General features: G+C 35.9%; 1 protein-coding gene across 4 annotated transcripts in view; it reads right to left on the reverse strand.

Moving 5' to 3' along the window:
* Positions 1 to 797: 797 nt before the first annotated feature.
* LOC147380502 (WD-40 repeat family protein / beige-like protein) overlaps positions 798 to 16933 on the reverse strand; it is a 53032-nt gene continuing 36896 nt past the window's right edge. For all 4 annotated transcript variants that reach the window (XM_086431623.1, XM_086431626.1, XM_086431625.1 and 1 more), the window contains 21 exons: positions 16331 to 16415; positions 15612 to 15806; positions 14367 to 14912; positions 14139 to 14282; positions 13136 to 13612; positions 10896 to 11044; positions 9576 to 9645; positions 9365 to 9448; positions 9228 to 9284; positions 9058 to 9126; positions 8878 to 8964; positions 8657 to 8773; positions 7515 to 7664; positions 7297 to 7381; positions 7076 to 7196; positions 6708 to 6804; positions 6510 to 6623; positions 5347 to 5716; positions 1990 to 2762; positions 1780 to 1902; positions 798 to 1253 (listed from right to left, as the gene is read on the reverse strand). In XM_086431623.1, the coding sequence (XP_086287749.1) occupies positions 1179 to 1253; positions 1780 to 1902; positions 1990 to 2762; positions 5347 to 5716; positions 6510 to 6623; positions 6708 to 6804; positions 7076 to 7196; positions 7297 to 7381; positions 7515 to 7664; positions 8657 to 8773; positions 8878 to 8964; positions 9058 to 9126; positions 9228 to 9284; positions 9365 to 9448; positions 9576 to 9645; positions 10896 to 11044; positions 13136 to 13612; positions 14139 to 14282; positions 14367 to 14912; positions 15612 to 15806; positions 16331 to 16415 (3988 nt within the window). In that variant the 3' untranslated portion in view covers positions 798 to 1178. The remainder of the gene's footprint in view (positions 1254 to 1779; positions 1903 to 1989; positions 2763 to 5346; positions 5717 to 6509; positions 6624 to 6707; positions 6805 to 7075; positions 7197 to 7296; positions 7382 to 7514; positions 7665 to 8656; positions 8774 to 8877; positions 8965 to 9057; positions 9127 to 9227; positions 9285 to 9364; positions 9449 to 9575; positions 9646 to 10895; positions 11045 to 13135; positions 13613 to 14138; positions 14283 to 14366; positions 14913 to 15611; positions 15807 to 16330; positions 16416 to 16933) is intronic.

Here is a 16933-nt window from a genome sequence, read left to right on the forward strand (position 1 = left end):
AGATTTAGAAAAATTTAAATCCTAAATCGGGTGCGTGACACCATCAGTTTTTATTTTATTTTTGAAGATGCATTTACAACCAATGGCCTTCCTATTAAAAGGTAGATCTACAAGTTTCCAAACTTTGTTAGTTTCTATTGAAGCCAATGCATCTTGCATTGCTTCAAGCCATTGATTTGAATCTTTTAGATTCATTGCCTCTTGAAATTTCTTGGATTATTATCTAATCCAAATACGTTTTCATCAACTTGAAAGACCTAAATATCTTTAAATATCATAGATGATTTCCTTGGTCTTTTATTTCTCCCACTGTGATCTAAAGAAGTACTCCCATTATTTTTTAGATTATTAGACTGTAAATCTAAGATTTCACCGATTCTCCCATTAATCTCAGTCTAAGAATAAAAAATATCTAGATCATCAATCATTTCTTGATCATTTGGGACTGACTCTTGTTCACTCAAGAATTTTATTTGATCTTAGTGGAGTAATAAGATCAGGAGTTTCTAAGAAAATAACATCTCTGCTTTCTATTAATCTTTTGTCTTTACAGAAGAATCGATGACTAGTTCCATTTTGAACATACCCTAAAAACTTACATTCCCAAGGTTTAAGACCTAGCTTGTCTGTAAGTGTCTTACGAATTAAAACATGAGTGCAAAAATAATCCACTTTTTTCAAACACCATGTCTTCCATTATTATTTTACCTCCATCCACTTTCTTTTAGACTTCCTCTCACTTTTTAGAACACCATTGAAGAGGGCCTATCACAATGGAAACTTTGATTCCTCTATAATAAAAAAACAAGAGCATAAAATTTTCATTAAAAACCTGTATTGGATGATGACATTGATTGATCCCGTGAACACCAAAAAGCCTACAACTTTATCTCATCTTAAATGTAGCAAAATTACAACTCACGCAAAAAGGGCGGGACAACCCTGTTCTATCAGTTGATAATTGTGGTATACATATATATATGAAAAAAAATTAGAGTTGCTCCCCCGGAACGATACATATTTTACACACTCAACAGTCAAATCCTGTGTTTTTTTGGCTACAATTCTGAATGTGGCTTCTGGCCTCCCTTCAGGGATCCCACAAAGAGGTAATAAATTTTCAGCGACAGCTTTACATTCCTTCTCCAAATAAATTTATATCCATTGGGATCAACACTTCATTTTATTAGAGGGCTGAGGCCGTCACCTTCCCAACCAAGCTTAAGCATCTGATCCACAACCTTCAAGCTCAACTACAAGCAGCAAATTCACAGTTTCAGTTGTCCGGCTGACAATTCATTTGAAAAAGAAGGTAAATTATAATTTGACCCCTTGGGGTTTGGCATGATTCCATGTTAACCCCCCTAATATTTTGACAATTGCACTTACCTCCCCTTTCACACACGGTGTTAAAGTTCAGATGCTATTTTATTATTTAACCATCTCATTTCATCTTTTTCAATACAAAAAAAAAATTAAATTTTGAAACTGTATAAATTATCTGTCTAAGCATTCACAAGGAAACTCATTTTTCCACAAGGATATTTTTGTTTATAAAAAAGAATAACATTAAAACGATCTTTATAAAAAGTAAAAAAATCATGTTTTTAACTGTTTGGTCGACAGCAAATAAACCGAAGGGGGGTAAGTGAGTCTGTTAGATAACTAAAGGGGAGGCAAGTGCAATTGTAAAAACGTTAGGGGTCGACATAGAATTATGCAAAACTACAGTGGGTGAAAGTGTAATTTACCACAAAAAAGGTAAATAATTTAACTTACAGCTGGATCTGTGAAGACTATCAATTGCTTATCAGCTGTTGATACCAAAAGATTTGTGTTGTCCTTGTTCAGAGCAAGAGCCGTAATATCTTGCCCTTCTCCCAGCTTTAAGGTATGAAATACCTGATACAAGGATTCTTTGCTTGCTAAGAGAAGATCCTTGGCATGGTGTAGAATTAAGAAAATGAACAAAAAAAGATGAATCCATACCTTCAAAGTATGCAAATCGAGGAAACAAATTGAAGGCGTGGGAAGGACCAATCTGTTGTCAACATTCTTCTCATTCATTCCCAGATGAAGATCTTCAACCTCTCCGCTTATGTTAAAGGTCCCATCATTCATTGGAGAAGAATTTGTCCCAATTAAAGCACTCTCCCCGTCAATAGAAACCTCCATGCAACTAATGCTACCAGAAATATAAGACAGGTTTGCGGTTGCAATGGGAACCCCATTAATGGTAAAGGTGCAGACTTTGTGCTCTAATTTGTTCCAAGTCATTATGATTCCTCCAGACGAAAGACAGATGTCATGCGCCTCAACACCAACCAACCTTCGAATTAATCGACCCCTCCTTATGGAATGAAGCAACACATCAGAAGAAAAGGAGCACGATACAACGATACCAAGATCGGAGTTGACGCAACAACAACTTATTTCCCTAAGATGACCTCTCAAAACGTGGATGGGTCCTTCAATACGTCGTCTCCTGTTTCTGTCAGCTATGTTGTTTGCTAAGGTACCACCGCTACTAGAAGTGGGTGTGCTAGGGTTGGTAGACGGATCTGAGATGCTGCTCGCATGTGATACTGATGTTCGATGAATCCTCCAGAGTATCAGAGTTGTATCTTGAGACCCTGTTACGAGATAAGTGCTATCGGGCGAGAGAGAAAGGCAAGTCACTGGTGCACAATGTCCTTCTGCCATTTCAATGGTTTTTGCACCATCGGATGATATTAACTTAACACTGTTGTCCACATGCCCACCTGAGTTACATTCACAGAAGATATATGATCCCATCAGATGGTATCAGTGTAACACTGTTTTCCGAATGTCAACCTAGTTAAATACATGGCATGACAAAATACACACGCACACACACAGACCCAGAATTAGTTTAACAACAGATGGAAAGCTTACTTTAACAATTAGAAGTCTACAAGGTCCTATAAAGCTATATTTTATATTATTATTTTTTGTCTAAATCCATCTGTCAATAAAAACACATTTTTTAAAGAAAGGGAACTTCATAGCCCACTCCTTTTTTTATAGAAAGATTCTATTGCCACAAAAACTTTTGCTAATGCCACCCTAATTCATAGGTAAATCACCAAAGAATTAGCACACATATTGGGGTGGTGTTAGCAAAAGTTGGTGTGGCAATAGAAGCTCTCTTTTCATGAGATGATCCAGTTTACACGATTATGTCTTTTTCTTCTACTGAATAAAAGATATATTATAAATAACACTAAAAGGAGACCAAAAGAAACCTCTACCTGACATACAAAGAAGAAAACGAAAAAAAATCAAATGGGAGAATTTAAAACTCCAAAGAAGACCAAAAAGACACATTTTCCTAGGAAACCAGCAAAACAAGAACGCTGAAACCTTATCACATTGAATGTTTCGTAGGCCCTTATTTTAATTTTTCCACATCCGACAAACAAAAAGATTGTAACCTATCCTTTTTTCTCTCGGCGGTTTATATTCATCACCATTCTGAGCCTAAAATATATCAAATAAAATGTTAGTTGAATGAAGCACAAGTGGGTGCCAGATGGAATCGATGAGGAATGGAGAATTGGTGGTTGTAAAACAGTTCTAATTGAATTATTTTAGGAAGTTGGAAGAGGAGAGCTACCCTAGGTAGAACAATTCAAAAACAGCCTTCATCTATTGCACAAATCAAGGATCTGAATTATCATCAACATCACCACCACCGCATAGTTTAGCTTACACTAATGATATTTGCACATAAACAAACTCACTAATCATTATCTTTCTACAAATTACATTTCTTCCATTCTCTTTTTTTTTTTTTTTATGTTTTCTCTTATGGCAGTTCTCTGAGCCTAAAACATTCCAAACCCAGAATTCCAGCTTGGTGTAGAATAACATGTGTGCACCAGTTTCTGCAACTACGATGATTTGAAGGATTGTCCAAAGGGTCTAAAATCAGCGACATTCTCTTTCATGTTTTTTGGGTTTATTTTCATGTTTTATTAGCACATGGCCTTAGTATAGTGTTTAAGGGGGGTTTAGCAACTTTAGATTGTCTTTTATTTAAGTTTATTAGGGTTGAAAATTAAGAGAGAGAAATTTATGAAATTAAGTTATTTATTTGGAATTTTAATTTGATTAGAATTCTTCAATTATTTTCTTTACTTTTAGATTGTATTAGGATTTTTTTAACGAAGGAAGAGAATAAATGGAATAAACAAAATTACAGTTATTCTTTGGATGTTAGTGCATTCAACATAGTAGATGCCATGGAAATCATTGGGGTGATTCCAAGGGAAATATCGATTTTTTTTCTAGAATTTGTTTCTTATCTTCTATCATCTACTTCAATCCAACTTTTCTACAATTTTTTTGTTTATTTATGAGATCAAGTAACCATCAAGAACCTTTAATCCTTAAAAAAAACCATTCCATAAACTCCGTTTTCTTGACTTTTTAAGAAATCTTGAATTCTTGATTCTTGAAATCTACAAACATCAACCCTTAGTCATTTTCATATATTCTTAACATTTAATCTTTATCCTACAAATCTTAACCTTAACCCTTTCCTTTATCCTACAATAATTGCAAAAAAATGCATTTTACCTTTTGAGTCTATCCTAACCCAATTCCAAATCCCCAAACCAAATTCCCTAACCTCCCCTTATTTTCATCTTCTTCCCTCATCGTCCTATATTAATAAAATAATATCCCAAACAACCAAAAAAAACAAAAATACTATAATATCAATAGTATGCTTTAAATTCTGAAAGTTGAAGAATGTACCTGAGGCATAAAATGGGTCAAATTTTATTCGAAATTTGAGTGATCAAAATTTAGTGGGTTTGGACCCTTGGAGTACACCCGAATAAAACATGAGTCAAATATAGGTTGATGGATAAGGATCCATCCCTATATCTGCCTAGATCTGAATAATATATTGCTTTGAAAATTATATTTTTATGTTTTTCAAAATATCTTTTTTCTACTACTTTAATATAACATGAATTCTTATAAAATAAAATAATAATAATAAGAAAATAGAATAGTATAGCAATTAGAAATGAAATATAGCAAAAAAAAAATGTTGAACAATCCGAATTTTCCGACCTGATCGACCTGAATCAAGTAATTTGGTGGGCTTGGATCTGGATTCGGATTTTGCAAAAGCACACTGATTCGGATACGGTTTTAGCTAATAGGATCCAAAATCAGATACGGATCCGAATAAAAAATTGGATCTGAATATGGATATACTCAGGTCTGGCCCAAACCCAAGCCATTTTAAGCCCTAAATGTGCCTTAAAAACAAAAGGACACAGTTTAAGAACATGCATATTAAATGTCTACCTGTAATGATTTCTTTGTCACATGTAACAGCAACCACAGACGAGCTTCTGATTCCAGATGCCGCGAATGCTAGTGCTTGGGGAAAGTGCCATTCTTCAGAACCAGAACTGGCTGGCCCTTTGAACATGCGCATGAAAGCTCCTCCAGTCGAGCTTGTAATGACTTTACCATGTTGAAATAAAAATGGCGTGCCTTGTCCATCGGGTGTGTTGGGTTGCCACTTATGCAGTGCAACATGAGCAGCTGGTGCATTTACATCAACAACTATGACAGAATCTGATGATGCATGTATAGCAGCAGCGGGTACATTACAGCGCTCAGGATTTGGAACCACATACGGTCTGATCTCATTTGGGTTCCTAAAGATCGTCTGAAATGCAACAATTTAAGGAAGTTATTTAGATCATAATTTTGTCGCACAAATTACATTGAAATCAACCTAACCCATGGGAATTCTGAAGTTATTAAAAGAGAGATTATATGGCCACATCAACTTTTGCTAACACCACCCCAACTCTTATGTAAATCACCAAAGAATTAGCACACGGTTGAGGTGCAGTTAGTAAAAATTGGTGTGGCAATAGAAGCTCTCTTAAAAAACCAAGTCTACAATGTGTTACTTAAATAAACACCTGCGCATGATCATCATCAAATTTAAAAGCTAAGAATTCTGCTTCAGCAGTAGACTCGTTCGATTAACATTTTAGTTCAGAGATTAAAGTTTACATCTATTCTAATGAAGGTGGAGAATATTCATTAGGAAAGTTCCCATAAATTATAATCGGTAACTAACAATTTTCTTGAACAGAGAAATTTAAACTAATTAAAAACACAAGTATATTTTCACCACATTAGCGTGCGTATATGCCAATTTCTTCACAACAAGCTGATTTTGCATGTCTCAGAGCACAGTGGAAGAATAAACATTGCAGAGAATATGGTAAATCTAGTGCTTGTACTTTGAACATAAAATATAAACTAAACATTAGGTCAAGATACTCCAGAATGAGTTCATAGAGGGGTTTTCAACATATAAAATTCTATTTTAGTTCATATTTTAGGGCATATTATTTTCATGAGAATAATTATGGGGCACAGATGGGGAACTATTACATAAATGATCAGGATAAGCAGGTTCAACTCATATTGATATCAAGGCGTACCTGCAAGTGAAGAACATCTGCCAATGGTTTCTTCTTCAAGTGAGGGACAGTTAGAAGCTGGGATGGGGTTTGTCCAAAGTACGCGATCTGGTCTTGTGTAGCACGTTGTTGTACCTATTGCAATATTTCAGGTAAAAACAGTAAGTAATTAGCATCCAAAGTGCAAGAAACATCATAAAAAAGGTAAGTAGGGCTTACCGGGTCTGAAATTTTATCAATATTGACTGTCCCTTCATAGGTTATGTAAAAAAACACATTATTGGCCAATATAGCTTCTTTCCCACGCTGCTTATATCTGAAAGTCTCAATTCAATCATAAAAGTATCAGGTTAAGGAACAATTCAAAGTTCATCAGAAATAAATATTTTAGAGAGATTCTATTGCCACACCAACTTCTGCTAATGCCCCCCTGCCCCCCCCCCCCCCCCAATTCATATGTAAACACCAAAGAATTAGAGCACATCTAGGGTGGGCATTGTTTCATTTCACAAGAAAGTAATAGCATTGTAGATGAACACAAAATCAAGGTTGGAATCCAAAATATTTTCTCAAGAACAAGCAGATACCCGAATATGAGATCAATCCATTCATGCAGATGAGCAGAGACGTGTTCACTCTCAAGAGCCATCCGATGCTTATGAATGAAGTCAACAGGGTTCTCAGCCCAAGGAGGAAGTCTGACTGAATCTGCAAAGGTAAATGTGCATGAAAAGGGTCCAAACATGTCAAATTTAAGTTTTGGGGTACAATTAAAATCCAATGGTTCTTAATACTTAAAAATACTTACCAAGCTTTCCACCTAGTTGTGTCAGACCAAAATCAATTGAGTTTACGTTGGTAAGAGCCTCTGGGAGGTAAAATAGCTCCGGAACCTAAGATGCATCGAAGAAGGAACTATCACTCACCACATTCCGCAAATGTCACAGAGAAAATGAAGATGGAAAAAGAGAAAGCCCTAGATGATCAAATGCTGAGCTCTAATGTGATGGTCCAGTAGATTCTTACCAACTCTTTAACATCACTCATGTCTTCAAGAACACCATTCCATGTAGAACCTATATCTGAAAACATCCTATCTGCATGATCAAATTTGCCACCTTGGAGTTGTATTGAGAAAGTAGTAAATGGCTCCACCCTGACCAAATAATACAGCACCTGTAAAAGAAGTATTAGTAGTCAGATGGAAAATGCAATACTAGAATTACTTATGTTGAGAAAAGCCAAAATGAGGTTCGTAGCTCAGTTTGAGAGCATATATGACAAAACGTGTATTTTACTACTTAAACAAAGTCAACATAATGGGAAAAACAACAGATTCAAGTGTTTAGGTGTCAATGACAAATGAACTGGAAAAATTAGGAGAGAAAAATCCATCAAGATAATTTGAATTGTAAAATCATCTGGGAAACTGAAATCCTAAGAAACTCACTGAAAGTCTAAAAATGCTAATGAAGAATGATTAACAAGTATGGCACTCGCAAGCCCTCTCTATACATTCTATTTACGAATTATGTAGGCATACACAAGGTACCTACATATAAATATAGACTTCATCATAAATGCATGACAACTTACACTAAACATAGGATGTATAGTTCACAAAAATAGAGGGATTCTATTGTCACACCAACTTTTGCTAATGCCACCCCAATTCGTATGTAAATCACCAAAGAATTGGCACACATCTTGGTGCGTCGTTAGTAAAAGTTGGTGTGGCAATAGAAGATCTCCAAAAACATAGAGTGATATTTGATAGCTACAGAAACCCTTGGAAAGAAGATCAAAGTATCAAACAATATCATTAGAGAATTTATGAGAACAATAAATACTAATAATGACATGTCCTGGAATCTTCATCAAACTGTAATGTTTTTTTGAAATACTAAAAATTAGTGCATAAATATTGTCAAAAAAAACAAAAAAAAAAAAATTAATGATGATAGATATACACTATTGTACCTAATAAGAAGCTGTTAGTAATGTCATTTGATGAAAACGTATCAATGGAAAAAACACTGGAGATTGCAACAAGCTTCAAGAGTTCAAGATAAAAAGTAAAAACATTTTGGTGATTTCTTGAAAAGCAGTTAGATTGTACAACTACAATCACAAAACACATAAAGGATCAACTACTGAAAGAAACCTACTGTTCCAGCACTTGAATAATGTGAACCATAATGGAATTTGGGGATGACTGGATCATCAAAGCTAGTATATCTCTCTTGAAATTTTTTTAGCCGATCATCATTTAATGCTCCCATAGGCTGCAAAAAATACAAGAAATCCATTTAAGCAAGCCGTTTAAAAAGAGTACTATTCTGGAGTTAAAAAAAAAAAACAAACCGAAGCAAATTCAAACCCATGCCACCTTTGAAAGATCTCGGTATGAAGAAGGATCCCCAAGATCCAAAGTCTCTGAATTGTAATCTGCAAGAATCCATGGAAAAACCGGATACTGCAAAAAAATAAAAATTAAAAATTTAATTAAAAATAATAATAATGATGATAATGACACTCAGAAATCAAGCAATTATCCAAACATACCCACCTGAGTGATATCATTAAAACTACGCCCAGCCAATGTATTGAGCTGCATTAAATATTCAAAATTGCTAATCTGCAGAAATGTTTAGGTTAGACCAGTTTTTTTTTTAATCAATAATAAAAAGAAAAATGATGACTGAGATTATATTTGAAAGTTATTCTTCAGTTCCATACCTCCCACCTAGCCCAACGCTCCATAAGCTGAGTTCGGTAAAGAAGCTGTTCAGGTCTCTACAACCAAGAATGCAACAGATAAGTATATAATACCTAGGGTCTAAACTATATAAGTCTCAGACATTCAACGTACATACCTGTGTTGCAAGATAAATATTGTTCAAGTAAGGAGGCCGTACTTGAACAATAGCACGATATGCATTCTTTCGCCCTTCAATACTCTGGAACAAAATCCAAAAGATAAATCTATAATGTTTGAAAAAAAATCCAGAGGTAAGAAGCTTTTTAGCTTGTTCCAATTAATACATACAAAGAAAATTCAAAATGCATATTTCATACAAATTATACCCCAAAATCAAAGAAGAAGTTTGACCGGTCAACCATAAACAACTCCAGTGCACTTCTTCTCAAAAGATATCTGTGATATGGTAGCACTGTTAGTAACAAAGTCTATGAAGTATAATAAATGCATGTTAAATAGCAACCTGCCATGGCCAGAGGTAAATTTGGCTAGTCGGATGAGATTCTTGGTCCGACCCATATGGTCCTAGGCACTATTTATCAGTCCGATAGGGCTGGGCTCAGTTTTAAAGTTTAAAGCTTATTCAGATGAATGGGTAAGGCTTGGCCTTCAATTTTACTGAAGATAACAAGGACCAAATATAAGGCGCGACATGTTAAACTAATTATTGGACTGGACTTGGGCATGAAATGTTGGGGCCCATAATGGGCTCTCTTGGGCTTTGCATATTTCCTGAGCCTGGATCGAGCATAGTTCAGCCTGGCCTGAACCCCAACCATTAACACCCTAACTAGGACAGAAATAGAAAAAAAAAAATCCAGTATACCACAAGAAAAGAGACATTTCCAGAGTACAGGTTTAAGAGAAGTAAAAGTAATTTCCATTTGTGTCCATAGAAATGAGTAATGATTTCCTTGAGCCAAGATTAAATATTTTTAAGAACTGCTATTGGCACCCCAACTTTTAATTATTGCACACTGATTTCTCAAATTATTTATCACCCCCCAACTAAAGATTAGAACACACTCTTTAAACATTTTACAGAGATTTAGCTCAAATTATAATCTCAATATTATAAAACATTATAACATTCATGAAAACAATTTCAGTAGTTGTTTACAATTATGATTAGGCTCATATAAAATCTGAAACCTAAAAAATAGAAATCTAGCAAAAAAACAAGAAAGATTCTATTGGCACCCCAACTCTTACTTATTCTCAACATTCACTTCTTTTCTTTATTTTTTTACTTGGGGTGTTAAAAGTAAAAGTTGTGCCAATAGCATCTCTCTCTTTTTATCAATGAGCCAAGATAATAGCACACGGGCAGAGTTGCATTGAACCAGTACATATGATATATTTCAACAACCTTTCATAACCACATTGGCTATATTTTTAAATTAATAGGGGGTCAATCACAGGAAAGACTTTCCAAGCTATATGCATCTGGGTAAGGCTTAAATAAGCTTGAACAAAAAATGGATCCAAGGGCATTACAGCACTTTCATTCTTCAAAATCAGGTCTAGTGCTACAAATAAATAACAAAACTTACTGAAATTGCAAGTATTGGCAAGAAGAAAATGATGCAGACATGCAATGATACAACACTAGCAAACAAAAAGGAGAAAAACACTTATCATCATACCTTCTGCTAAACATTTGATGAAGGGACGACATCAACCAGCTTCGATCCCTTTCTTGGTCTTTACTTTCAGAACTGGACTCCAACCCATCCACCACGGAATTGTCATCAATGTGATCATCAACAATGAAATTTATTCTCTTTGTTGTTATCTGAAAGAGGACCGTAATTCACAAGTTCAATTACATTATCATGCCCAGGATAGTCACCAAGGGATTTTAACAGGCTACCATCAAATAGATAATATGTATGCTAAAAAATTATTGCTCGTTAAATAAAATTATTCCTAATATATAAAATTTTATTTTCTTCTAAATATGCTATTGAAATGATGCCGACACATTATAAAAAAAAATTAGGTAGAGTCTTATAGACTTAGTAGGGAGCTGCAGGACTTAGTGAATCAAACCTCGATGCAAATGAGGGTAGTTGTAGGAGAGGAAGATACAATCTTGTTAACAAATGAAGATGAAAACTGTCATTGAATGTTAGGGGGGCTTGGGTAACAGAGATGGAAGGGTGGTCTTTAAGAGTACTATCAAGAGTTGGGGTGTTAATTCAAATAGTCAGAAATTAAATTGGATAGAATGGACAAAGTTTTACATACAGAGATTTTGGTTGGTGGGATCTTCCTTAATGGGGGATCACAGGTGTTTGGGAACCATGAGAGATCATAGAGGAGGGCGTTTTGCTGGGGGATTTTTCTGCCTACCTTATGTAGGAGTGGAAAGATCAGTTGTTTTGGGATTTTGCTAGATTTATGGTTCCAATGATAATCATGGCATGGCCCCATTTTTTTCATAGATAAAGATAATTTTAATAAAATGAGAGAAAAAAGGGGAGGCCGAGAAGACCATCCCAAAGATTACAAAGATCGAACAAAAACAAAAAAAGAAACACCCCCTCCCAAAAAACAAAAGCAGCTATCCTAATTTAGTGAAGAACCTAACGGTATTGTAGGGTTGTGGGATGTTACATGGTGCATTGATAGACTTCAACGTTATACAATTTTCTCCTGAAAAGAAAACTGGTACTAGGGTTCCTAGGTAGCATGTCAAATTGTGGTGAATTCATTAATAATAATTTTTTTATCGAATCTTCATCTCTTTAGGTATGTACATTTGAATAAATAATCAGGGCAACCCATCTCATATAGGTTGGATAGATTTACAGTGGTTGTTTCTTGAGAGGAAGACCATTTCCCTCTGTCTCAATCAATAATCCCGGGGCAGGGTTCTAACCATATGCTTGTCATCCTTTACATCAGTGTTATATCCGGTCATTCTACCCTTTTAGATTTGGAAATATGTGCTCTCTCCATCCTCAATTCATTAAGAAAGTTGGAGAATGGTGGAATGGCATAGTTTTGAGGGTTTGAATAGTTTGTTTTTCTTAAGCTAAAAGCCCTAAAATAGAAAATCAAAATATGGAACAAGAAGGAATATAGTAGGATAGAGTGGATTTAAAGAAAATCTAATCTCTAGTGCATAGGCCAGAGATTAGTTATGGAACAATCGGCATGATAAGCATCACTAGTTGGATCAGAGGGGTAGTGTCATTAGAAAATCCATGCAATGAATTGCGCTCTCTTGGGTAAGTGGTTGTGGAGATTTGGAGTGGATCCCCCTGCCCTTTGGAGAAAGACTAGTTGAAAAAGTATAGAACTAGAAAGTTCCAACGTGTTACTGGATAGGTTAGATCTTCATGGTTGTAGTATATGGAGAAGCATTCAGAATTACTACCTTGATTTTACAACAAGAATTTGTTTTAAAGGTGATAGAGTTTACTATGCTCTAGCCAAGGAAGTGTGGAATGTCTTCTTTTCTTTGGCTTTTGGTGTGGTTGATTTGAGGTTACTCTTTCAGTTTTAGATCTCTTCGATACCTGGTCCATTTCTGCTTTCTCTTATAGGGTCTGGATCCTCCTAAGTTTTTTTTCTTTCTCTTTGTGTTGGAAACTCTAGAAAGAGAAAGTAGTTAGGTGTTTGATGGTAAGGATGATATCCAAGTTATTCTTTTGAAGTTTTGAGTCTCCATTTACCTTCGGGCCAAATCTCAAGGGAGTGCAGGATTTTGCTTTCTTTAATTTTTTCCTTTGTAGCAAGGTCGGTCTATTACATCCTATGCTTCCATCCTCTCTCTCTCTAATATACACTTCAACCTTTTACCAATAAATAAAAAAAACCAGTGTTCCAGTTTCAGTCATGTGACTCAGATATTGATAAACTAAGAGTTCGAACTTACCTGAAAGGTTCCTCGTGTAATCCTCATTGGTCGCACCATCGATGAAGAAAGTTCAAGAATAATTCTTTCATCATATTCACTAGGTACATAACCAGGCGCGACTACTGATGGATTTTGGACTAAATCTTGGTTGCTAACAACTTGAACATCTATAGGGTCCCCTGATACCTTCCCAGGTTCCTCAGTAGTTGTTGTCTGTCTCTGCTGATTGTCCCCACTATGCCGAGTACCATATGGTGCACACTCCAAATTATCAATCTCTGTCTGCTCATCATCTTCCTTCACTTCCTCCACTGAGATTGCTTCTGCCACATGAATAGAAGCAGTAGGACATATGATATTCTCTGGATCATGTTTCATTTGTAGTTGATCTTCATAATTAGCAGCTGCACCCAAATGATCAGAGCCTTTGTAGTTCACTCTCAAACATCTTCTCATTCTTGAAGAACTTTCCATAAAGTCTAACTTCCAGAATACCTGCATAATTAGAGTTCAAGAGAAAATACGGTCCATAAATTCTAAATGATAAGCAAGTAAATAAAAATACGATAGATATTTGATACTTTAAAATATAAGTGTACTGAATGCAGCAACAGATTTAATATATTTCAAAACTATAATCTATAAGCATAGTGACAAAGTCGGGATTCGAGAATGATTCAGCAAGCCAAAGCTTCGGAAAAAGTCTGTAAAGTTGGGAAAACATCAAATAAATAAAAGTTAGAAAAAAAAATTGTTTTAAGTATAAAAACAAAAAATAATAAAAAAAAATGTCTATTATATATTAAATGAAAATTAATACTTAAAAAGTGCTAAAAAAATATTGGTGATTTTAAAAAAATAATTGATTAAATCACAATTATTCATGATTTTTGAAAAGTCAATATCTTTTTCAAAACTTCATAATTTTTTCAAAAAATCATGATTTAATCGACAAACTAAAATCGTGATAAAAAAATCGCAGATTTTTGTCACTATGTCTATAAGTGATCTGACGACATACTCGCTCAGGATTACATAGACGCTCTCCAAACGGTCCGAAAAGATCTTTCGTCTCAATTAAACAATGAATGAGTTTGCGCCATGCACGAGCTCCAATACATAAGCGATGTCGATCTATTATATCAACTTGTGTGAGTCTGTCAATCTACAAAAAAAGTTGTAATGATTATCATAGGAAATATCAACAATTAAAGCCATAAAATACTATAAGCAATCAAAATTACCATACCTCCAATCGTTGCATGTTTCTTGCTAAAGCAAAACTGGCAACTAGCACTGCAACATATTTATAGGATAGAACGTTAAAATCTTTCCCCGAGACCGATTTTGTATCAACTGATTGCAAACATTCCATCCACGCAGTTCCCATGGCTTCGGAGACATTCCATCTTTGCACACGTTCCATATCACTTACACTTCTCCGTTGTGCAGACGTGGCCATTGCTACGGCACTGAGACCTCTTCCCGAACCGATCTTAGCATTACGTTCAAGATCACGTGCAGCAGCTAAGGCAGCAGCCCTTGCAGCAGCTTTGTCCTTTGGAACAGCAGGTGATTTGTTAGGTGACTCTAAAGGCTTTTGAAAGCTTGAGAAAGTGGTAAGTCTAGTTGGTTTCCGCTCGAACATTGACGAGTCACGCCTTAGAGGAGCAGTTGTTACAGGTGTTACTGTTTCACCACCGGCGGCACCAGCAGCAATCATGGCAAGAGCCATTGCAGCAGGAGGAGATGCAAAAGCGGCAGCCCATCCTGGAGATACCATCGCAAGAGCGGCCTGAAAATGAGAATAGGAATCAAATGATGCAATAAAGAAAAGGACACTATAGTTAATGAACACAAGAAACAACATAGCTTGCTAATGAAGCAGAAACCAATTTAAACAAAACACTGAACAAATAGCTATAAGAGAGAGAGAGAGAGAGAGAGAAAGAAATGACAAATGTGTCCCTCCATATATATACATATATATAAAAACTCCTTCACTGCCAGGGTTCAGGATATAGGGGCTGATGTTCGGAGAGAGACCCTAAAACCAATGAACCCTGGTGGTGGAGGTGATGAAGAAGAAGAAAGGGGAGTGCTTGGGGAAGGGGGGAACATGGGCATCTTTTTTTAAGTGAGGTGCATTTTTGGACAGGTGGGCAGCAACGAGTGTTTCGCTAGCTAAAATTACATTGTCGGAGGTGCACTTAATATATTCTGCTACCTCTGAAAAGATGTGGAAGGAACAGTGCCTTTATCACACAATCTTTTGATGCAAAGAGCTTCTTTGCACTCTAGTTAATATGATTAAAAAAAAAATGAATACAACACTGTCCTGTTGAATTCCTAAAAAGGTATCACAACACCGATATTTTCTAATGAAAAGGAAATCCTCCGAGTATGAAAAAAAAATTCTGGAGAAATGAATACATACAACCACAAATTTTTCCTGCAATGAGATTTGATTAAGGGAGATTGAAAGTTCAATCACCTCTAGAGGAAGTGCATCCGCTGCTAAAGCACGATCTTCAACAATGAGGGGGTTGACACCATCTGATGAAGTAAGTTCATGAATACCAGCTAAAAGTGGTCTCCATCGCCGAAGAATGGCTACAAATGGTGGTAAAATGGCCTCTAGGTACTGTTTACGAAGAGGCTTTCCTTCCCGGTCAACTGCATGCCACACCTGCACAAACAAGTCATAGCAAATTGTTGAGTGTATCTTTTCCTCCACTTTCGGGTGTGTCATACCCCAGTTAAGCCCCGTGATTGTTCTTCTCTCCCTCTCCAACAGATCAGTCTTTTGAAATAGTTTGTTGGTTAACATGGTATCAGAGCGCTAGGTTCATTTAGGTCACAGATTCAATTCTTTCCACCCTTATGGGCGAGGGGGAGTGTTGAGTATACATTTTCCTCCACTCTCATGTGAGTCATACCCCAGGTAAGCCCGTGAGCCTCCTATATTCATAGTTCTCCCTCTCCAACAGATCAGTCTTTTAGAATAGTTGGTTGGTTACACAAATTAAATAAAAGACAATTGCAGAACAATCATAAAACCCATCTTGCATGGAACATATAGAAGTAAAGCAAATTCAGCTATGACAAAAAATATTTGGGACCACACAAAGATAACCCTAGTAAACAACTAGGCAAGGGTGTAAATAATTTAAGTGAATAAATTGGAATAAGTTCAGTTTGTTTTAAACTGACCTCAGAATAAAGAACACAGGATGCAACCAGCACCCTCTGTCTCTTGGACTCGGAAAGTGGCATGTTCAGAACAGGTGCAAGCACACTGTATATCATAAAGCTTAAATCAGTACAAATCATCAATATATGCTAAAATTAGTTCGACGATAAATCATCAATATACACTTAAATTAGATCGAATCGTCAATATAAATTGAAGTATGAAGCTACATGAGTCACAAGTGATAGCACGGTACAGTAAGAAGTATGGAAACCATGCTAAAACAGTAGCTAAGTAGCCCTTAAGATTCTTCTAAACACGAATACACTACTACACAATTCCAGGGGTGCATTTTGCAACTCTATTTCTGGTCCATTGAAATGGAAAAATTAGAAAAGGAAGAGAAAAATTAAAACTTCTATTGCCACACCAACTTTTGCTAAGAGCATCCCAAGATGTGTGATAATTCTTAGGTGGTTTCACATGAATTGGGGTGTCCTTAGAAAAATTTGGTGTGGCAATAGAATCTCTCAGAAATAGGGATTCCATGGGCGAATGGGTATCCAACTTGATGACTAACCATAGTGTGGACCTGGAACAGTTAACAAAAGCAGCCTCATCAG

The sequence above is a fragment of the Akebia trifoliata genome, unplaced genomic scaffold (genome assembly GCF_017979445.1).
Source record: "Akebia trifoliata isolate Shusen 1 unplaced genomic scaffold, ASM1797944v1 Contig01351_ERROPOS1984962, whole genome shotgun sequence".
In the NCBI taxonomy this organism is placed as follows: domain Eukaryota; kingdom Viridiplantae; phylum Streptophyta; class Magnoliopsida; order Ranunculales; family Lardizabalaceae; genus Akebia; species Akebia trifoliata.